Consider the following 22,000-nt stretch of genomic DNA (forward strand, 5'->3'; position numbering starts at 1 on the left):
GTCAAAATGGAGCTTCAGAATTTAAACCGGCCAGAACGAACAACGTTGCTTCCTGCAAAGGCCCATGTACCTTTGCTCCTCCTTTATGTCTTATGGGAGGGGCTAATCATCTCCAAGCCTTACTCCCGAGTTGTCCCTTTTGTTTTAACTGTTCTTGCCTTCTGGCAGCTCTGCGCATGCGTGCACTGGGAAGAGGCTCCCCTTGTTCCTCTGCCTCGCTGATGTCCGACTCTGGAGGCTCCGGAGTCAGCACATAACTCCCAGATGGCCCTGGCCCCCTCTCTGCCTCCGACGCAGAGCCCTCGTCCAAGCCTTCCCCAGACTTCCTTCCCAGCCTCCTCATTGTCCAACTTTGCTGCCAGCTCTGCAGGCTGCCGGCGGACCACAACACTGGCTGGCTCAGGAATTCTGGGAGTTGAAGTCCACAAGTGTTCATGGTTGGAGACCCTTGCCATAAACCATTGAATGCCTCTGTCCAGGCAAATTCCACCACCAATTCCTGAAAGCCGAGGAGGGAAATAAGAGGTTGCCGCTCGTTTTTTGTTTTTTTTTTCCAGAGAATGTGAATTTTTGGCTTGGAAAAAATTAAAGGGCGGCCGTCTTCTCGTTTCGTATTTCTGAATCTGCTCTGCATTTTGAGGGTGGGTGGGGAAATGTATATCATTCTAATGTTGCGAAGGACTTTTGAGTGGGTGGGTTCGAAGTGCTTCCTTCTGTGCCGAAGAACGGGTGGGTTATGCACGCATGTGCGGGGATCGGGGTGCATAGAATTATGGGTGTGGGCATGTGCGCGTGACACCCCTCCCCCCGAATCCCCCCACTTTTGGCACACGATGGCAAAAAGACTGGTCTAGTCTCTTCTTAAAAACATCACCCACGATGAAGCCGGAGTTCCTTCCCAAGGTCACCGATCCCTGAAGGACACTTAAAGTTTGCTGAACTCAACTAGAACTAGAAGAGGACACGCAGACCGTAAATGCTTTTAATAAACCAAGACGTGAGATGTTCTAATGAACGTTTGCCATCGATGGTAGAGACGCCCCGGTGTGCTAGGAAACGGTGAAGTGGGACCCTCAAGAAGTCCTCGGAAACGGAGAGAAGGCACCAGGGGAAGTTCTTAACCCATCACCAGGAAGCAACCTTAGGTTGGTCTGGAGGGCTTCCTCATCCAGGAACGGAGCCGGTTCCTCCTTCCAAAAATTGGCTGGTCATCTTCATGGCCAGCAACAAAGGGATGTGGGACTCCTGGTGGCTTAAGTCCTCGGAGGATGGCCTTAGCACGAACTGAGCCACGCTGGGCATTTTCAATAAGTTCATCAGCTCCGTCGCCCGGGTGAGGATGGCCTCGGCTTCTTCAGCGCAGTAGACGGAGGAGACGGCCGGGCTCTGGATGAATAGCTTCATCTTGGATAGAAACAGGCAAACTCTGCAAAATAAAATAATAAATAAAAGTCAGTTGGAAGCAGCAGTAAGGGTTGATAACAACCAATACAGGTAGTTCTCAACTTAACAACAATTCACTGAATGACCGTTTTGAAGTTACGACATCACTGGAAAAAGTGGCTTGGGGCAGTTTTTCGCACTTTTTTTTTTGCTTTAATTTATATGCCGCCCTTCTCCGGAGACTCAGGGCGGCTTACAATGCGCTAAGCAATAGCCTTCATCCTTTTGTATATTTATACAAAGTCAGCTTATTGCCCCCACAATCTGGGTTCTCATTTAACCTACCTTAGAAAGGATGGAAGGCTGAGTCAACCTTGAGCCTTGGAGAGATTCGAACCAGCAGAAACTGCAGGCAGCAGTTGTTAATAACAGTGCATTAGTCCACTGTGCTACCAAGGCTCAACTTATAACCCTCGCAGCATCCCCATGGTCACGTGCCCAAAATTCAAGACCCTTGGCAACTGACTCATACTTATGACGGTTGCAGTGTCCCAGGGTCATGGGATCCCCTTTTTACGACCTTCTGACGAGCTAAGTCAGGGAATCCAGATTCACTTAACAACTGGAGGATGATGGCTGTGACGCTGTTGGTGCTCTCTGAGCCTGGTTGTTTTCTTGCAGACATTTCCTGACCCAACTAGGTAACATCATCAGTGCTAGAAGGGAGAGGGGTTTGCAGAGAGGAGGAGGAGGAGGAGGAGGAACTGTGGGGTCCTTGGTGCTCTCTGAGCTTGGTTGTTTTCTTGCAGACATTTCCTGACCCAACTAAGTAACATCATCAGTGCTAGAAGGGAGAGGGGTTTGCAGAGAGGAGGAGGAGGAGGAGGAGGAGGAACTGTGGGGTCCTTGGTGCTCTCTGAACTTGGTTGTTTTCTTGCAGACGTTTCATGACCCAATTAGGTAACATCATCAGTGTGAGTGTGGGGTTTGCTCCATGTTTATATACAATAGTTTGTCCTGCCAGTGTTGGTGGGGGATGTGGCAGGTGGAACCCAAAAGACCAGAACACATCCTCTCCAACTGCCAACACCTAGATAAGCAGGGATTGACACCAGACAAATCAAGCAGAAAACAATACCTGTATCAAGGAACTACTCGAGAGATAACCATACCCTGCCAACCCTTAACAGGGCGAAAACAGAAAACAAACCCTATACTCACTAGCGCTGAAGATGTTACCTAGCTGGGTAATAAAACGTCCGCAAAGAAACGAGAGCACCAACAGGTGTCCACAGATCCAGAGCTTTCTTCCTGCAAACCAATAAAGGGGGGGCAAGAGACCAATCAGGGAACCATTCGAACCTGGGGATCAGATCCTGGCTGCGAGATGCTAGCTTGGTCAATGCGGTCATGAGGACAGCGATCACGCGCGGAGAGTACTTGGGGATGTTAGCTGAAGGTCGCAGCTGGGTGATCTCGAAGAGCATGGCTTCCAGAACGTCGAAGAAGGTGTTGATCTGCTCCACCGTGCAACGTTTGTCATGCGTCACCGATGCATATTCACCAATGGCCCAGACCTAGAAGAAGACCAACGAAGAGCAAGAACGTCTCCTCTCACGCTTGAAGGGCATCCTTGACTTACAACACTCTGTTTAATGACCATTTGAAGTTACAACAGTCCTCAGAAAAATGTGTGTTATGACCAGGGGTGAAATGCTCCCGGTTCGGATTGGCTCGCCTGATCCGGTAGTGATGGCGGTGGGTGGTTCGGAGAACCGATAGCAAAAATTCCTGCCCGCCCCCCATTCCCAGCTGAGCCGCATGATCATCAGAGGCTTTTTTTTTTTTTTTAATTTTTAAAATCATTTTTTCTTCGGCCGAAAAAATTCTTTTAAAAGAAGAAAAAGGCTCTAACGATCAGGCAACTCAACTGGGAAACCTTAGGTTTCCTGATGGAAAAGGGCCAGGGGATGATTGGCGGGGGGTGGGGGGGAGAGAGGCAGTCATGGAGTATCTCCTTACCACGTGAATGAAGAGGTCCTCCTTGGTCTGAATGTTGGACACTGTTCCCGAAAACTCCAGAAGTGTTTTGGACAGCTCCACCACCAAGGACGGGTGCTGCTTGCACAAGACTTGTAGCTGAGAACTCATCACTCTGCCGGGGGAAGAGAGACTCTTGAGAAAACATGGATAGCACTAGCACTTAAGACTTGTATACCGCTTTACAGTGCCTTTACAGCCTTCTCTAAGCAGTTTACAGAGTCAGTCTCTTGCCCCCAACAATTTTTGGGTCCTCATTTTACCCACCTTGGAAGGATGGAAGGCTGAGTCAACCTTGAGCTGGTCAGGATCGAACTCCTGGCAGTGGGCAGAATTAGGCTGAAATATTCTAATCATTGTGCCCCCATGGGAGGGAGGGAAGGAAGGAAGGAAGGAAGGAAGGAAGGAAGGAAGGAAGGAAGGATGGACAAGAGGTAGGTGTGGAAGGAAGGAAGGAAGGAAGGAAAGGCAATAGCACTTATATACCACTTCACAGTGCTATAGAGCCCTGTCTAAGCGGTTTATAGAGTCAGCCTATTGTCCCCAACAATTTTTGGGTCCTCATTTTACCCACCTCGGAAGGATGGAAGGCTGAGTCGACCTTGAGCTGGTCAGGATCAAACTCCTGGCAGTGGGCAGAATTAGCCTGAAATATTCTAATCATTGTGCCCCCATGGGAAGGAAGGAAGGAAGGAAGGACAAGAGGTAGGTGTGGAAGGAAGGCAATAGCACTTAGACTTATATACCACTTCACAGTGCTTTAGAGCCCTCTCTAAGCGGTTTACAGAGTCAGCCTCTTGCCCCCAACAATTTTGGGTCCTCATTTTACCCACCTCGGAAGGATGGAAGGCTGAGTCAACCTTGAACCCGGTGAGATTCGAACTGCCAAATTGCAGGCAGCCGGCAGTCAGCAGAAGGAGCCTGCAGTACTGCCCTCTGACCACCGCGCCACCGTGGCTCATACTTTTGAGGATGCTCCCCAAAGAGAGGCGGGGAGTTCCTGGACAGCCCCAAACCAAGGTTCAAACAGAGGACCAGAATCAACTCCGGTTTCTGAAGAGGTTCGCAGTAGAAGTCACTCTGGGCTGATCCATCTCGAGCTCCCGGCTCTCCCTCTCCCGATTTAGAAAAACCTCTACTCACCTGAACACCTCGGCCTTGAACCCGGGGATCTCGTAAAGCTGATCACTCCTCTCCAGGGCTGCCAAGGTCAGCTTCTTGGCAAGGGTTTCATCAGCGAACTGGGAAAGAAGTTCAGAAGAAGCAGACTGTTATTACTATTTGAGCAGTTCATCAGTGGAACAGCTTGCCTCCAGAACTTGTAGGCTCCATCACTGGAGGCTTTTAAGAAGACACTGGACAACCATTTGTCTGAAATGGTACAGGGCCTCCTGTTGGAGCAGGGGGTTGGACTAGAAGACCTCTAAGGTCCCTTCCAACTCTCTTATGCTGCATTATTTTTTTTTTATTGTGAATGCAGTAACCTTGGCTGTAGAGTTGCCTCAACACCTCCCAGCGATAACCTTCTTGGACCGTATGACGACGGGAACCTTACCTTGGACACCAACCTGAAGAAGAGCTGCAGTAAGACTGGGACGCTGTTGGCACATTGCCCAACCCGAGGGTGACTGGCTAGGGATCCCAAAAGCTGCCGGAGAGGAGTCAGCCTGCGGACAATCGAACCACGCAAGGCACAATTCACCACACAAGGCTGTGTAACTAGCCACATTTGAATTTTTTTTTAAAAAAAGGCTTAAATCTGGACGATTTACCTGCCAGGGTCAGCTGGAGTGGACTCAACCCTAAGGAGATAATGGAAAAGACCCCGGTATTGAGGGTGGCGGAAGGCCTCCAGGCAGGTAACAGGTTTTGAAGCTGGATCTATGGTGGATCTCTCGGATAGCGGGGTCAAGACAGATCTAGGGAGAAGTCATATAAAGAACGGTTGCTGGAACCGGGTATGTCTAGTTTAATGAAGAGAAGGACTAGGGGAGACATGACAGCAGTGTTTCAGTATCTCAGGGGCTGCCATAAAGAAGAAGGAGTCAAGCTATTCTCCAAAGTAACTCGGCCAATGGTGGGACTCTACGAATGGTAGTTCAACATCTGAAATACCCTGACAATGATTTATTTATTTGTTTGTTTGTTTGTTTTAATTTGTATACCGCCCTTCCCCAACAGGACTCAGGGCGGTGAACAGCCAGAATAAAACAGAACATACTGTCAGGCTACGATGCTATCTCAAAATTAAATGAATTTCCAAACTGCCAATCTTTAAGGAAATCTTTCTTTACTTGAGCGCAGCCACCGGATCATGACTCCGCGCGGACAAGACTGACTTTTTGCCCCCCAATCCCTCCCTTTCCGATCCCCAAATCTCTGCTTCTCATTGGCTATCTTCCAAGTCATTCTTCAGACTTCTTTTTCTCGTCATTTCCCAGGAATGTGCCCCCTCCCCTCATTTCCACGACAACCAGACTTCAAAGGGATTTAGCAGGCAAAAGTTTCAGAGTTTATCTCTCGCTCTCCTCTGCTCTCTATGCCAGCGTTGAAAAACGCTGACACATACAAAATTTAAAAACAGTTTAAAAATAATTAAATATTTTTTGGGTGCAATTTAAAACAACCCAATTAAAATCAATTAAATTTAACCAAAACTGTGGGATCAAGCCAGCCCGGCTAGGTGAAATAAATAAGTTTTCAGGGCCCGTTACTGATCAGTTACTTCCTTCATCCTTTGAAACCTGTCTGGGCATCTTGGTTTGCCCCTCCTCCTAAAAAACTTTGCCCCCACCCAGTACACCAGGGCCTAGACCAGTGTTGGCGTGTGGGGGAGTACTGGAAACTGGAAGAACAGTGTGTGTGTGCACGCACGCACACACAAAGACCAGCCGGCTGGCAAGCATGCACGCACCGGAAACCGGAAACGTATCTTCCCAGAGCACGCATGTGCGCCAAGGAGCTGCTCTTCCGGTTTCCAGTGCTCCCACACATGCAAAGACCAGCTGGCTGGCATTCATGCGCCAGAACCCGGAAGAAACATAGGCGACAGCTGGTGTGCCGGGAGAGATGGCTCTGCGTGCCATTTCCGGCACGCATGCCATAGGTTCGCCATCCCCTAAATGATGAGGAACCTCTTTGGATTTTCCCATCACGAGACCCGGAATAGAAACAGGTCTTTACAAGTTGATCGGCGACATTCAAAGTACCTCAGCTGGGTGTCCAGCGCAGCAGTCAAACACGGAAGGTCAAGCAACAAGTGGAACATCTCCAAGGCGTTCTCCGGACTGAGCAGGGCTGGTAAAAGATCTGTGTAATCAACGATCAGGGCTGGGCTATTCCAAGCCAGGAACTGCAAAGGGAAGCAAGATGAAGATGCATTTCTTGGAAGACCTCAAGAGATCTAGGTTCTGAGAAGAAAGCAGAGTGGATCCAGAGAAACAAATTCCCAAAAGGAAATTCTCTGCTGCCCAACGTTGTTTATAGCTTCTGCTTCTGAGTTTGCAAGGTTTTTAAAAACTCAGTTAAGACTCTTAAAAAGCTAATGCTTAAGTGTGTTTCCCAGGCCAAAATCACAGTAAACCATACTGCCAGATTTTTCTTTTTTTCTTTTTTTTGGCAACGTTTCTGGGGTTCTTGCAGAAATGTGGAAGTTATGGGACCTTAGAAAGTGGCAAAGGCACCCACAGGATGTGTGTGTGTGTGTGTGTGTGTCAAAATTGGCAAATGCTCCCTGCAGATCACCCATCTCCTCCCACTTATGACTGCATGACTGTAACCTTGTTGCTGGTATCCTTATGATTTATATTGATATTGTTTCCTAGTATGATTCGATTGCTTATTTGTTCCCTATGACTATCATTAAGTGTTGTACCTTATGATTCTTGACGAATGTATCTTTTCCTTTTATGTACACTGAGAGCGTATGCACCGAAGACAAATTCCTTGTGTGTCCAATCACACTTGGCCTATAAAAAATTCTATTCTGTTCTGTTCTGTTCTTTCATTCTTAATTCTATTTTATTTATTTATTGGTTCGATTTATATGCCGCCCTTCTCCGGAGACTCAGGGCGGCTTACAATGCTTTAAGCAATAGCCTTCATATTTTTGTATATACCTGCTTAGTAGGGCTTTCACCCCCCCTCCCTAGCGGTGTTCTTTTTTATACAAAGTCAGTTTATTGCCCCCACAATCCGGGTCCTCATTTTACCTACCTCAGAAGGATGGAAGGCTGAGTCAACCTTGAGCCTGGTGAGATTTGAACTCGCAGTAATTGCAGGCAGTTGGCAGCTAAGTGCTATTTAATAGCACTTTAATCCCCTGCACCACCAAGGCTATGCTATGCTATGCTATGCTATGCTATGCTATGCTATGCTATGCTATGCTATGCTATGCTATGCTATGCTATGCTATGCTATGCTATGCTATGCTATTTCTTTTCTATTCTATTCTATTTCTATTCTATTCTATTTTAGTCTTTCATTCTCTATTCTATTCTATTATTCCTTTCCATTCTTAATTCTTAATTCTATCCTGTTCTGTTCTGTTCTGTTCTGATGCTCCTACATGGAGGTCGAAAGTTCAGAAGGGCGAAAGAGTCCGGGGTCTGGTACCTTGAATAGATTTGGGGTGCTTTGTCGGAAGATGCCGCGATTCTCGGTGAAGAGTCCAACGTTTTGCCGGCAGAACTGGAGAAACTCGTAAGCCAGCATGAGGTTGTGGAAGAGCTGAGCAGGAACTTTGGTGAAGAGATGCCGATAAACGGCTTCGGAGTCCACAGCTGCCGTCTCACCTGGTTGACGAAGGAATGGTTTAAACACCGACGCAGTTCCAGGTGGGGCCGAATTGCAAAGAAGAAGAGCAACTAAGCTGATTAAAGGCCTGGAGACTGAGTCAAACCTTGAGCCTGGTGAGATTCGAACTTGCAGTAATTGCAGGCAGCTGGTGCTATTTAACAGCACTTTAGTCTGCTGCGTCACCAAGGCTCAAAAGTAAAAAAAAAAAAAATAAAGCCTCTGATGATTGCGCGGCTCAGCTGGGATCGTCAGAGCCTTTTAAAAGCATTTTTTTTCTACAACCTCTTCGGCTGAAGAGTTTGTAGAAAAAAAGGCTTTTAAAAGTAAAAAAAAAAGGGGAAAAAAAAGTTGGCCATGCCCATCCAGTCACATTACCCCCCACGCGCACAGAACTGGTAGTAACAAATTTTACATTTCACCACTGAAAGGGGGGGGTCAAATTTTTTTTAAAAAGAAGTCCCTAAATGCAGCATCCAATCCGCCATTCCTGACTCACTGTGATTTAGGAAAAACTGGGCGATGGGAATCAGCACGCGGGCGCAAGAAGGATCCCCGCTGATCCGTCCGTGGAGATTTTTCAGGCAGGAGAGGGAGCGGTAGACGTAAGAAGAGTCCTGCTGGCAGAGGATGTCCATAATGGTGACCGCTTCGATGAGACACTGGAGGGAAAAAGAGAGCAAAAGTCCCCGTCTTGTCCAGTTCTCGGTTCCTGCTAAACTAGGGGGGGTCAGACTCAAATTTCATTGAGGGCCGCATCAGGGCTGTGGTTGACCTCAGGGGTGGGGGGTGGGGGGGTTGTGTGGCCGACGGGGTGGGCGTGGCCAGCTTGATGCCACTCCCCAAAGTGTTGGCATGTTTCCTCTTTGCGTTGGGTAGACCAGGCTGAAGCAATGCTGGCCCAATGTCTCTTTGCATTGGGTATAGAATGGAATGGAATGGAATGGAATGGAATGGAATGGAATGGAATAGAATAGAATAGAATAGAATAGAATAGAATAGAATAGAATAGAATAGAATAGAATAATGGAATGGAATGGAATGGAATGGAATGGAATGGAATAGAATAGAATAGAATAGAATAGAATAGAATAGAATAGAATAGAATAGAATAGAATAGAATAGAATAGAATAACAAGAGTTGGAAGGGACCTTGGAGGTCTTCTAGTCCAACCCCCTGCTTAGGCAGGAAACCCTACACCACTTCAGACAAATGGTTATCCAACATCTTCTTAAAAACTTCCAGTGTTGGAGCATTCACAACTTCTGGAGGCAAGTTGTTCCACTGATTAATTGTCCTCACTGTCAGGAAATTTCTCCTTAGTTCTAAGTTGCTTCTCTCTCTGATACGTTTCCATCCGTTGCTTCTTCTTCTGCCTTCAGGTGCTTTGGAGAATAGCTTGACTCCCTCTTCTTTGTGGCAGCCCCTGAGATATTGGAAGACTGCTATCATATCACCCCTAGTCCTTCTTTTCATTAAACTAGACCAGAGGTCTGTAACCTTAAACACTCAAAAGGGCCATTTGGATCTGTTTCCCACAGAAAAGAAAACACCGGGAGCCACAAAACCTTTCCTGTGCCTGACTATTTTCTGAGCGGCCACAAAACTAGCCTATGTAGTTGAATTAAATGTTTTGTTTTCTTCTGAAACTTTTCTTTTCTTGGATTTATCCATGGTTGGTCTACCGGGGGTGAAAAGGTCAATACATCACATGCTGGCGGGTGTCGCACATTGGCAGTTGTGTTGCATATTTTGAGTGACAGGGAGCCACAACAGAGGGGTGAAAGAGCCACATGAGGCTCCAGAGCTGCAGGTTGCTGACCCCTGAACTAGACATACCCAGTTCCGAGTTCCGTTCTTCATATGTTTTTGCCTCCAGTCCCCTAATCGTCTTTGTTGCTCTTCTCTGCACTCTTTCTAGAGTCTTTTCTAGAGTCTCAACATCTTTTTGTGTTTGACACCCCTGTGCTAAACCTTAGGAGTCCCATTCCTTGGCGATACTTACGGCTTTTTGCAACTCCCCGTCTGCTTTCTTCAGAGCCCCTGAGGAACAACAACAACAAAAAAAGGAACTGCATTCAGACTCCTGGCCGGAAGGATGGAGAACTTTTTGACTCCAGGATCAAGTCCTGCCTGATACTTTTCGTGCGACGAACCATCAACAAGCCCGGCGGGTGAGTTTGCAAGATGCCAAACTCCACTCGCTTTGATCCTAAACCCCGTTCAGCGGCCAGGAAGAGAATTGCCAACTTACAACAAATGGGGGCCGGGAAACTCATCCTTAGCAGTTGCTAAGCGAGGCATTATAGGAACTGCCCTCGGTTTTATGATTATTGAGCAAATCACCGTGGTCGTTAAGCGAAACATCACATGATGTCTGCCACTTGCAAACTTCCCTAACGGCTCCTTAACTCTATACAGGTAGTCCTCAACTTACGACCATCGTTGAGCCCTACATTTCCGTTGGTAAGAGGGACGTTTGCTAAGTGAATTTTGCCCCATTTTACGACCTTTCTCGCCTGAGCTGTTAAGTGGACCACTGCAGTTGATAAGTGAGTCACTAGTGAATCTGGGTTCCCCATGGACTTTTGCTTGTTGGAAGGTCACAAAAGGGGATTTTGGGGACACTTCTCAACCGTCATAACTGTGAGTCAGTTGCCAAGCGTTTGAATTCTGATCACGCGATCAGGGAGAGGCTGCAAAGGTCGTAACAGAGGGAAACGGTCCTAAGTCGCTTTTTTCAGCCCCGTTGTAACTTCTGAACGGTCACTAAACGAAGTGTTGTAAGACGAGGACTACCTGTACGCAATCCCTGCCCCCCTAGGACAAGGGCTACACTCACGTCGATTGCTCTGCTCCAGAAGGCGCTGGCAGTACTCAAAGGCCTTCTCTCTCAGACGTTCCCTGGGAGAAAGGAGGCGACTTGAGGTGGATGCGACGGAGACCATCGACACGAGAGAACCGTCCACCTCCGACTTGTCGTCTGTTAAGGGAAGAGGACAAGGCGAGGCAGGACAAGGGGTCAACCCTGAAGCTGACCTTGACCGAAGCCATCTTGGGAGCTTCAGTCTTGCCACACTGGAGCGGAAGGATAGGGATGGTGGGGATTTGAGATAGTTGGGAGTTTTGTTGGTCAAAACAAAATGCTTTCTCTTGGGAACCAAGGACATTCTGGTCAGAGGAAGGAGGAGCAATGTCACCCGGCAACCAGACGGAGCCGTGATTGGACAATGTGGCTGATGGTTTTGAGAAAGTGGAAAACTTTGAGTTAGGTGAAAACCGCGGGAACCTTCAGAGCCGGTTTTCACCAGGTCTGTGCCAATATGATATATCCAATAAAGCTATTCTTTGAGGAATCTACCTGCCTCGGAGTTTTGCTTGCTATGGGTCTATTACTTGGAACCCTGACAACAAGATTAGTAAGACAATAGAGTACCAGAATTGGAAGGGACTTTGGAGGTCTTCTAGTCCAACCCCGTGCCCATCTTTTCCTGGAACCCAGAACCCAAATGCTTCCATGCAGTGGTGGGTTTCAAATTTTTTTTTACTACTGGTTCTGTAGGTGTGGCTTGGTGGGCGTAGCATCGTGGATGTGGCAGGGAAAGAGTACTGTAAAATCCCCATTCCCTCCCCACTCCAGGGGAAGGTTACAGTAAAATCTCCATTCCCTCCCCACTCCAGGGGAAGGATACTGTAAAATCTCCATTCCCTCCCCACTCCAGGGGAAGGATACTGTAAAATCCCCATTCCCTCCCCACTCCAGGGGAAATTACTATAAAATCCCTATTCCCTCCCCACTCCAGGGGAAGGTTACAGTAAAATCTCCATTCCCTCCCCACTCCAGGGGAAGGATACTGCAAAATCTCCATTCCCTCCCCACTCCAGGGGAAGGATACTGTAAAATCTCCATTCCCTCCCCACTCCAGGGGAAGGTTACAGTAAAATCCCCATTCCCTCCCCACTCCAGGGGAAGGTTACAGTAAAATCTCCATTCCCTCCCCACTCCAGGGGAAGAATACTGTAAAATCCCCATCCCCTCCACACTCCAGGGGAAGGTTAGTGTAAAATCTCCATTCCCTCCCCACTCCAGGGGAAATTACTATAAAATCCCTATTCCCTCCCCACTCCAGGGGAAGGTTACTGCAAAATCCCCATTTCCTCCCGATCAGCTGGGACTCAAGAGGCAGAGAATAGATGGGGGTGGGGCCAGTCAGAATTTTTACTACCGGTTCTCCGAACTACTCAAAATTTCCGCTACCGGTTCTCCAGAACCTGCTGAAACCCACCTCTGATTCCATGGATTTGGAAATTCCCATTTCTCTTCCACATGGGCCCCCTCACCTGAATTTGGATTGCTTGATGTGTCACTCCTGTAACACAAGAGCCACTTCCTCAGCATGGAAAAAGCCTGCATGTTGAGCCATTGGTCCTCCGTGTAATTCTGGCCCACCGACAACACGGTGAAAAAGTCGGTGGCCACCGTGCCGTCCACCTCGGTGATGGGGCCAGGCTGGGAAAAAGACAAAAGGCAGAAGAAGTGGTAGAATTTGGGGACGCGACAAAAAAAGGCAGGGACAGTAACTCCAGGCTTCAATGTGAGGAGTCCCAATGATTTATCAAAGGGGTTACTGTCAGCATTCTGATGCTGCCATAAAAAGACGAGGATGACTTTTCACCTACTTATTTTCTCTGTAGATAATATCCCCTAGGAGATGGGATGGGAGGGGGGAACGTTCCTGTGGGGTGAGGTCAGAAGCTGGGGAGATTGACTTGGAAGATGGCCAATGAGAAGATGAGAATTGGGGAACGGAAAAGGAAGGGTTTGGGGGTCAGAGGGTTAGTATTGGCTACGACGAAGTCGGGGCCAGATCTGTCGTACTCAATAAATGGAATATTTCAGCAAAGATTAATTGTTTGGGAGTGCAATTTATCTGAGATGACATCGAAACCTGACAGTTACCCAATTCCAGCCAGGCAAGGAAATCAAGGGGTGGGCTTCAAAAATTTTAGCAAGGGGTTCTCTGCCCGGTTGCTAGGTGGGCGTGGCCATGGTGGGCGTGGCCTAGTCAGCCTCATGCACCATGAGATGAGATGGATCTTTATGAATGTTTTGAACTTTCTTAAGGCAGCGTGAGCTCCTCTTCCAAAGAGGAGAGGGGGCAATGACGTTGACCCTCTGGAGCGCTGTCCTATCTGCCATTGTGCCATGGGCAAACCATACACAGGTGCAAGTAAGTTAAAATACTCTCTATAATGCAGTGGTAGGAGGTCACCAGCAGTTTTTCCTTCAGTTGTTGTTTCCTGAGAAGTCTCAGGTAGCAGAATCTCTGCTGGGCCCTTTTGACCAGGGCTGCAATCTGAGCGCCCCAGGTCAGCTCCTCTTTTTATGACAACACCCAGAAACTTAAAACTGGCCACTTGCTCCACTCGGTCTCCATTGATAAGCAAGGGCTGGATCTCTGATCTATTCCTTCTATAGTCCACTATAAGCGCCTTGGTCTTATTGGTGTTAAGGACCAAGTTATTGTCTCCACACCACGTCATAAAGGTCATAATGCGTGTGTCAGTTTTGGAAGACAATTTTCTTTTTGCTTCTAAACTGCCACATATTTTGGCTGGGGAAGTTGGGAGGGGGTTGTTTTTGGAGAGGTAGAAAGTTAGTCATAACAACATTCCGTCTTCAAGGACTTTTCCCTGCGTCAGGTGGAGACTGCCTGAAGATTGTATCTGGTGGAGTGTGAAGAGTTGATTGGACAATGTGATGAACTTGTTGGGTGTGGGGCAGGGCTGTGAACTCTTAGCTGGGTGGGGAAAACCTGGAAGCTTCAGATTCGGGTATTCTCAGATGTGCCAACATGACATCTCTAATAAATTGGAACTTTGAGGAATCTCAGGCCTCAGAGCTTTATTTTGTTGAGGGTGTTCCTTGGAACCCTGACAGCGTGGGTCGAATACCTGTTTGCCTCTTGGGTTGAAAAAGCCACCTGTTGCCGGGGTCACTCCTTGCTGAAGGCTGGCGTACCTCAGCCAATCCACCATCCTTTTGCTGATCAGGTTGATCTGGTCTAGGAACCCAAAAGAAAGATGCAACTATTATTATTATTATTATTTTATTATTAGTCATATTTCTATGCCCCCCACTCTCCGAGGACTCTGGGCGGCTTACACCAAAGACAGTATACTAAATAGCATATTGCCCCCAACAATCTGGGTCCTCATTTTACCCACCTCGGAAGGATGGAAGGCTGAGTCAACCCTGAGCCGGTGAGATTTGATCCGCTGATCTGCTGAACTAGCAGTCAGCTGAAATAGCTGCAGTACTGCACTCTAACCACTGCACCACCACAGCTCACCTTCCTTCCTTCCTTCCTTCTTTCTCTTTCTTTTTCTTTCCTTATTCTTCCTTCCTTCCTTCCTTCCTTCCTTCCTTCCTTCCTTCCTTCCTTCCTTCCTTTCCTTCCTTCCATCCCTCCCTCCCTTTCTCTCTCTCTCTCTCCCTTCCTTATTATTTATTATTTATTTTATTAGTCATATTTCTATGCCGCCCACTCTCCGAGGACTCTGGGCGGCTTACACCAAAGACAGTATACTAAATAGCATATTGCCCCCAACAATCTGGGTCCTCATTTTACCCACCTCGGAAGGATGGAAGGCTGAGTCAACCTTGATTTGATCCGCTGATCTGCTGAACTAGCAGTCAGCTGAAGTAGCTGCAGTACTGCATTCTAACCACTGTGCCACCTCGGCTCAATGAAGAGACTGCAGGTGGTATTTACAACTCTTAAATGTTTTGTTTTATTTTAATAAAGGCAATTCTTAGTCCAAGCGTCCCAGGCAAGCAGCCACACAACGAAAGCCGAAAGACTGACGGGGGGATTGAGAAGTTGCCTGACAATTTTACAATTCAGATATATTCACCTTCGTTCAGGCTCAGCGGCGCAGAGCCGATGACTTTCGACAACATGGGGAGGAGAGGACGTGCACTCTGATCTTCAGGCAGCCTGCCTTCCAGGATTTTCACCACGTGCTGCCCAATTTCTTCAACAGTCGTCTTCTGATTGCACTTTGGGTAAAGCAATGATTCGATATCCGACAGCAGAACTGAATCGGGACAATCCAGAACGCTATCTGAATTCTGGAGAGGTTATCTTAGGGATTCGCGTGCCAATTAAGAACCCCAATGCAAAAAAAGAAGCTCTTTTAGTTGTTGTTTTTTTTCTGTGGATTTCCAGAATTTGAAAAATATCCATTTTCACCACATGGGGGAGCTTAAAGAAAGCATTAAAAACATTCATTCCACATCAGCTGGTTTATCATGTTCAACATCTAAAGGCAGGGAGGGGGCAGAGGTCAAACGCAAAACAATTGCAAAACCAGCTTTTCAAAAAATAAAAAATAAAAAAAAGGAAACAGCCATATTTTACTATGCAATATTACTGTTTGGCTGTTTTGCTACTGCTTGATTACCTACGATAGGACTGAAAGTTGTTAAAGCGCTAGTGGACAACTGGAGCAGAGTTGATTATGTGCTGTTTTTGACTCCTAGCGACCACTCAGATAGAATCAATTTGAAAAAAAAAGTAAATTGGAAAATAATAATTCTTCTACAATTATTCTAATAATTATTCTTTCAAATACAGACAGATCATCATTTGGAACACAACATGGCAGATATCACAGTTGTTGAGGGCCAAAGCGTACAATTTATTGATATTGCTGTACCAGGAGATTGATTGATTGATTGATTGATTGATTGATTGATTGATTTATGTATGTATGTATGTATGTATGTATGTATGTATGTATGTATGTATGTATTTATGTATGTATGTATGTATGTATGTAATTTATATGCTGCCTTCTCCCGAAGGACACAGGGTGGCTTACAAAGAAAACATTCAACAATTCGAAAATTACATTAAAATTATTTCCAATATAAAAATCCCCCAACGGATCAGCCCATTTGATAAAAGAGCCACGTCAAATTGATAAAAGATGCCAGAGTCAAAAAAAAAAAAGAACTGGAAAAAATCACGAAATATCGCGACCTGGCCATCGAAACTAAACGGCTATGGATGAAACATGTAACAGTGATACCCATTGTCATTGGGGCACTTGGTACCATGTCCAAAAATTTTATAAAATACATCCAAGAAATTGCAGCTTCCTGCAATAACACCAATGGAACTGCAAAAAACCCGGAACATCATATATTTTAAGAAGGTACTTGGTTGATACCTAGGACGCTGGCAGCACCCCATATCAACCGTTAGCACCAGTCAATGGTATTTGTGATGCATTTTTAAATGTTCAGTTGACTGAGTTTCATGTTTAATGAATAAAAGATATAATAATAATAATCCTTGCTTACTTGGGATTGTACGATGGAGAAAGTTAAACTCAACAGCCTGGTGTCCCGGAACTTATCCCAAGGAAGAGATAAATCATTGGAAAATGATACCTCTCTCAATATGGCACTGCAAAGTATCTGGATTTGCTTGGGAGACTTTGGTAGGTATAGAGTTGTTTGCAGCAGTTGAACAAGTTTGTCCTCCAATCTACAAGAAAAGTCATCGAAAGGAACAAAAAGAGGAAGTTTAAAGTAACAGAAACGACTGAATAATGTGCCATCTACTTGATGTTTCCCCATAAAAAAATCTTCCAGAATAAAAAGCATATCTGAATGTAGCTACTACTTTCATTTTATTTTCTAGAATCCCCCCCCCCATTGTTCTCAATCACAAAATCCTGATTTCAGATGCCCGTCTTAATTCCTTTAATTATTATTTTTTTAAAAAAAGAATGTTGGATAGATATTATCAATCAGCAAATCTGATTAGGAAAATAAATCCCACAAAGCACAATACATGTTTATATGCGGTGCTGTTTCTCACTCACTTCTGACTGTATTTGGTGGTTGAGACAATAAGAAATAGCCTTCGCAAGGAATCAACCGTTTCATTTCCAAAGTCTTGATTTTGGAGGAAGCCTGAGATCCGAGAAGTGAATTTTTGAAATTCATCATCCTGGATCTCTCTAAGAGGAAAGAGGAATTGACAAGTTAAGAAATGCCATATTTGATACAATTCAAAGTCAATTTTGGTCAAACACCCAATTATTGGTAGTCCTCAACTTACGAGCATGATGTACCTTCTCCTAGGAAGGAAAAAAAGCCTAATTATTTCTGAAAATCTTGCCAAGGAAACTGCAGGGACTTGTCCAGGCAGTCGCATGCAATCAATGTTGACTCAAAAGTGTGCATGTACACACACACACACATTTCCCTAGCACAAATATTGTAACTATAGAAACCAGGAAGTTATCCCAGCAACCCGGCACCAGCACAGGAAGCCAGATAAGAGAGAGGGGGAGGGAGGGAGGAAGAAAGGAAGAAATACAGAAAGGAATACAGAAAGGAAGGAAAGGAAAGGAAAGGAAAGGAAAAGGAAAGGAAGGAAAAGAAAAAGAAAGAAAGAAAGAAAAAGAAAGAAAGAAAGAAAGAAAGAAAGAGGATGGGTGGGTGGGTCAGGAAGTAGGGAAAGCAACAAGAAAGAGAGGGAGGGAAGGAAGATATGAAGAAAGGCAGCAAGAAAGAGAGGGAGGAAAGGAAGATATGAAGAAAGGCAAAAAGAAAGTCAGGGAAGGAAGGAAAGAAAGAAAAAGAAAAGGAAAGAAAGAAAGAGAAGGAAGGAAGGAAGGAAGGAAGGAAGGAAGGAAGGAAGGAAGGAAGGAAAGAAAGAAAGAAAGAAAGAAAGAAAGAAAGAAAGAAAGAAAGAAAGAAAGAAAGAAAGAAAGAAAGAAAGAAAGAAAGAAAGAAAGAAAGAAAGAAAGAAAGGGTGGGTCAGGAAGTGAGGAAGGCAGAAAGAAAGAAGGAGGGAAGGAAGGAAGATAGGAAGAAAGGCAAAAAGAAAGGGAAGGAAGGAAGGAAGGAAGGAAAGACAGAAAGAAAGAAAGAAAGAAAGAAAGAAAGAAAGAAAGAAAGAAAGAAAGAAAGAAAGAAAGAAAGAAAGAAAACAGGGAAAAAACAAAAGAGGGACAAACGTTATAATGGGAATTATTTTAAAACGACTGTTCTCCCTCATTGGAGGATGCAATGGGTAACATCCATGGCTGCCCCCAATGACTACCAGCCATCAAAAGTCCATCTTGCAACCTTTTAGTTAATTTATTCATTAATAATTTGTTTATTAGTTTTCTTTAGTTTTAATTAGTTTATTTATTTATTAGATTTGTTTGCTGCCCATCCCGTTGCGATGAGGCTAAGGCCCATCTCACCCAGTCCTTCCAGAATAGTGGTCTCCAAGGGGGCATTTCTCCAGCTTGAAATTCTGGGTTTGCACAGCACTTTTTTTTTTTCCATATTAAACTACCCTATTTGCCCCACAAAACAGGCATTTTCCTGCTGGCCGAAGCTGTCTGGCCAGCTTGCCACTGTCCTAACTTGGAGGCTGACCATGGCTGGCTGCTGCCAAGCTTAGCTAGGTAGGCAAACTTAGTTTATGTTAGGAAGTGGATGCCAAGCCAGAAAATGAACAAAGAACAATAAAGGAGAAAATTTGTAGCTCAGAGTTGAAACGAGAGGTCCTTGGTCAGTGGTGAAATTCAATTTTTTTTACTAGCTGTTCTGTGGGCGTGGCTTGGCTTGGTGGGCATGGCAGGGAAAGGATACTGCAAAATCTTCATTCCCTCCCCATTCCTGGGGGAAGGATATTGCAAAATCCCCATTCCCACCCCACTCTGGGGCCAGCCACAGGTGATATTTGCCAGTTCTCTGAACTACTCAAAATTTCCACTACTGGTTCTCCAGAACCTGTCAGAACCTGCTGGATTTCACCCCTGTCCTTGCTGCTCTCTGAGCTTGCTTGTTTTCTTGCAGACGTTTCAGGACCCAACTAGGGAACATCATCGGTGCTACAAGGGAGTGGGGTTTATTCTCTGTCTCCCTTCTAGCACTGATGATGTTACCCAGTTGAGTCATGAAATTGCAAGAAAACAACTCCATATTCCTATTCCTACTCCTCTCCAGAAACCCTTCTAGCACTGATGAAGTTACCTAGTTGGGTCATGAAACGTCTGCAAGAAAACCATCCAGCTCAGAAAGCACCAAGGACCCGATCATCCTATTCTCCAGAAACCCTTCTAGCACGGATGATGTTACCCAGTTGGGTCATGAAACGTCTGCAAGAAAACAACCCCATAATCCTATTCATCCTCTTCTCCAGATACTCTTCTAGCACTGATGATGTCAACTAGCTGGGTCATGAAACGTCTGCAACAAAACAGCCCAACTCAGAAAGCACCAAGGACCCTACAGTTGTTGTTCTTCCTCCTCCTCCTCCTCCTCCTCCTCTCTGCAAACCCCATTCCCTTCTAGCACTGATGAAGTTACCTAGTTGGGTCCTAAAACGTCTGCAACAAAACCACCCAGCTCAGAAAGCACCAAGGACCCCATAATCATCCTATTCCTCCTCCTCTCCAGAAACCCTTCTAGCACTGATGAAGTTGCCTAATTGGGTCATGAAACGTCTGCAAGAAAACCCCATAATCCTATTCCTCCTCCTCTCCAGAAACCCTTCTAGCACCGATGATGTCGCCTAGTTGGGTCATGAAACGTCTGCAAGAAAACCACCCAGCTCAGAAAGCACCAAGGACCCCATCATCGTATTCCTCCTCTTCTCCAGAAACCCTTCTAGCACTGATGATGTTACCCAGTTGGGTCATGAAATTGCAAGAAAACAACCCCATATTCCTATTCCTCCTCCTCTCCAGAAACCCTTCTAGCACTGATGAAGTTATCTAGTTGGGTCATAAAACGTCTGCAAGGAAACCACCCAGCTCAGAAAGCACCAAGGACCCAATAATCATCCTATTCCTCCTCCTCTCCAGAAACCCTTCTAGCACAGTTGAAGTTACCCAGTTGGGTCATGAAATTGCAAGAAAACAACCCCATATTCCTATTCCTCCTCCTCTCCAGAAACCCTTCTAGCACTGATGAAGTAACCTAGTTGGGTCATGAAACGTCTGCAAGGAAACCACCCAGTTCAGAGGAGGGAACCATGGATCCCCCCCAGAGCAAAGAGGCTGAGCTCCTTGGGTCAAAGCTGGTGGGGGCCTCTGTGCTCCAGGAGGGCTGCCTGACAACGCTCAGCCAGCCAGGGCGGCCTGCACAAGCCAGGATGGAGCTAGGATTGGCCAGATGCCAACAAGCAGATAGAAAAGCTGGTTTAGGCAAAGCTTCCTCCTTCCTCTCTTCTTCCTCCTACCTGGCCTGCCGCAGCAAGCTTTCCGTCCCCGCCGAGGACATCCCGCCCTTCTCTCCCGCCCCACAGCCGGGCTTACTCGGGAGGAGGAAAGAAAAAAGACCCGACCCCCGCAAAACCCCCGAGATTATTTTCAAAAACCCGGGCAAAGACGGCTCTGCGCATGCGCGCGGGTCCTGCCCTAAAACCCGCCCGGGTTGAGCGCGAGGTTCCCGCTCGCAACGTTCCGGGTGTTTTAGTTTTTGGGCGCCGCTTTGCCCAAGAAATAGGGGAGAAATGGAAGAAGAGAAAGAGGGGGGAGAGAGAGAGAGAGAGAAAGGGCGGGGAGGAGGAGGTAGATAGGAGCCTGGAATAAGCTGATCAAGATGCAGAGGAAGAGGAAGAAAAGGAGGGATTGAAAGTGGCTGGAGCAGGCAAGGAAGAAGAAGAGGCAGAGCTAAATGCAGCAGGGGATAGAATAGAATAGAATAGAATAGAATAGAATAGAATAGAATAGAATAGAATAGAATAGAATAGAATAGAATAGAATAAGGAATGAATAGAGTAGAATATTCTATTCATAAAGAATGAATAGAATAGAATAAGTTTAGAATGGAATGGAATGGAATGGAATGGAATGGAATGGAATAGAATAGAATAGAATAGAATAGAATAGAATAGAATAGAATAGAATAGAATAAGGAATGAATAGAGTAGAATATTCTATTCATAAAGAATGAATAGAATAGAATAAGTTTAGAATGGAATGGAATGGAATGGAATAGAATAGAATAGAATAGAATAGAATAGAATAGAATAGAATAGAATAGAATAGAATAGAATAGAATAAAGAATGAATAGAATAAGAGTTTAGGCTAGGCTAGGCTAGGCTAGAACAGAACAGAACAGAACAGAACAGAATAACAAGAGTTGGAAGGGACCTTGGAGATCTTCTGTTCTTGCAATGAATGCTTCCCAGACTGGCAACCTTTGAGAAGTGGACCAGCAATCTGGGTGTTTTGGGAATTCTAGTCCTGATGCGTTTAAAGACCGCCAGATGGAGAGAGGCTGAGACATCTTTTGTCTGTTGCCAGGGTTTCTCAACCTTAGCCGTTTTAAGATGGGCGTGATCAATTATAATGTGATCAATCACATGTCTAATACAGTCAGATCACCAGGAGGAGAGGGTACGGTTAATAAAAAAAAACATAGAAAATACAAATAAAAACACCTTATGATTATAAACACCATTGTGGTTTCACTTAGTAGCAGTTTCACTTAAAGACCAACTTGCCCATCTCAATTTAATAACTATTGTTATTGTACGTGTATACACAGTATACCCATACAGCAAAATTCACTTAATACTCAAAGACCAGATCCAACATACATAACAATCCGCAAACACACTCCCACCCACCACAATTCCCCACCCCTGAACCACCCAAACATCCACACAACAGACCAAGTAATGCTGTCCAACAGCTCACGGATGGTGGCCTTTTAGTTCATTGTTGAGTGCAATTATAGCTCTGGGATAAAA

At 45.8% G+C, this 22,000-nt stretch overlaps 1 protein-coding gene across 2 annotated transcripts; it reads right to left on the reverse strand.

Annotated features, from left to right (window-relative positions):
* Positions 1 to 968: 968 nt before the first annotated feature.
* AP5Z1 (adaptor related protein complex 5 subunit zeta 1) lies at positions 969 to 20,666 on the reverse strand. 2 transcript variants are annotated; one of them, XM_087878651.1, is made up of 17 exons: positions 20,482 to 20,666; positions 17,117 to 17,254; positions 16,590 to 16,776; positions 15,137 to 15,281; positions 14,174 to 14,283; positions 12,560 to 12,728; positions 11,061 to 11,201; positions 10,224 to 10,261; positions 8,717 to 8,879; positions 8,038 to 8,216; positions 6,633 to 6,775; positions 5,196 to 5,342; positions 4,979 to 5,090; positions 4,567 to 4,664; positions 3,406 to 3,538; positions 2,746 to 2,960; positions 969 to 1,426 (listed from the first exon to the last, which is right to left on the reverse strand). In XM_087878651.1, the coding sequence occupies exons 1-17, from the start codon at positions 20,520 to 20,522 to the stop codon at positions 1,165 to 1,167; spliced, it is 2,421 nt and encodes an 806-aa protein (XP_087734777.1). In that variant the 5' UTR covers positions 20,523 to 20,666; the 3' UTR covers positions 969 to 1,164. The 2 variants fall into 2 exon arrangements, with proteins under 2 accessions (XP_087734777.1, XP_087734778.1); XM_087878652.1 differs by lacking the exon at positions 20,482 to 20,666 and adding an exon at positions 17,356 to 17,476.
* Between the last annotated feature and the right edge of the window lie 1,334 nt (positions 20,667 to 22,000).

Source organism: Pantherophis guttatus, chromosome 14 (assembly GCF_059756535.1).
Source record: "Pantherophis guttatus breed Tessera chromosome 14, ASM5975653v1, whole genome shotgun sequence".
Taxonomy (NCBI): Eukaryota; Metazoa; Chordata; class Lepidosauria; order Squamata; family Colubridae; genus Pantherophis; species Pantherophis guttatus.

What these genes read in the sequence shown, in the direction of transcription:
- AP5Z1 (XM_087878651.1), bottom strand. Translation starts at nt 20,522, where the DNA reads ATGTCCTCGGCGGGGACGGAAAGCTTGCTGCGGCAGGCCAG. An exon ending in ACGGGGAGTTGCAAAAAGCC is followed by an intron (nt 8,880 to 10,223) that starts GTAAGTATCGCC and finishes TTTTCCCTCCAG; the next exon opens with TGTCTCATCGAAGCGGTCAC. An exon ending in AGCCAGGATCTGATCCCCAG is followed by an intron (nt 1,427 to 2,745) that starts GTTCGAATGGTT and finishes TTTATTTTGCAG; the next exon opens with AGTTTGCCTGTTTCTATCCA.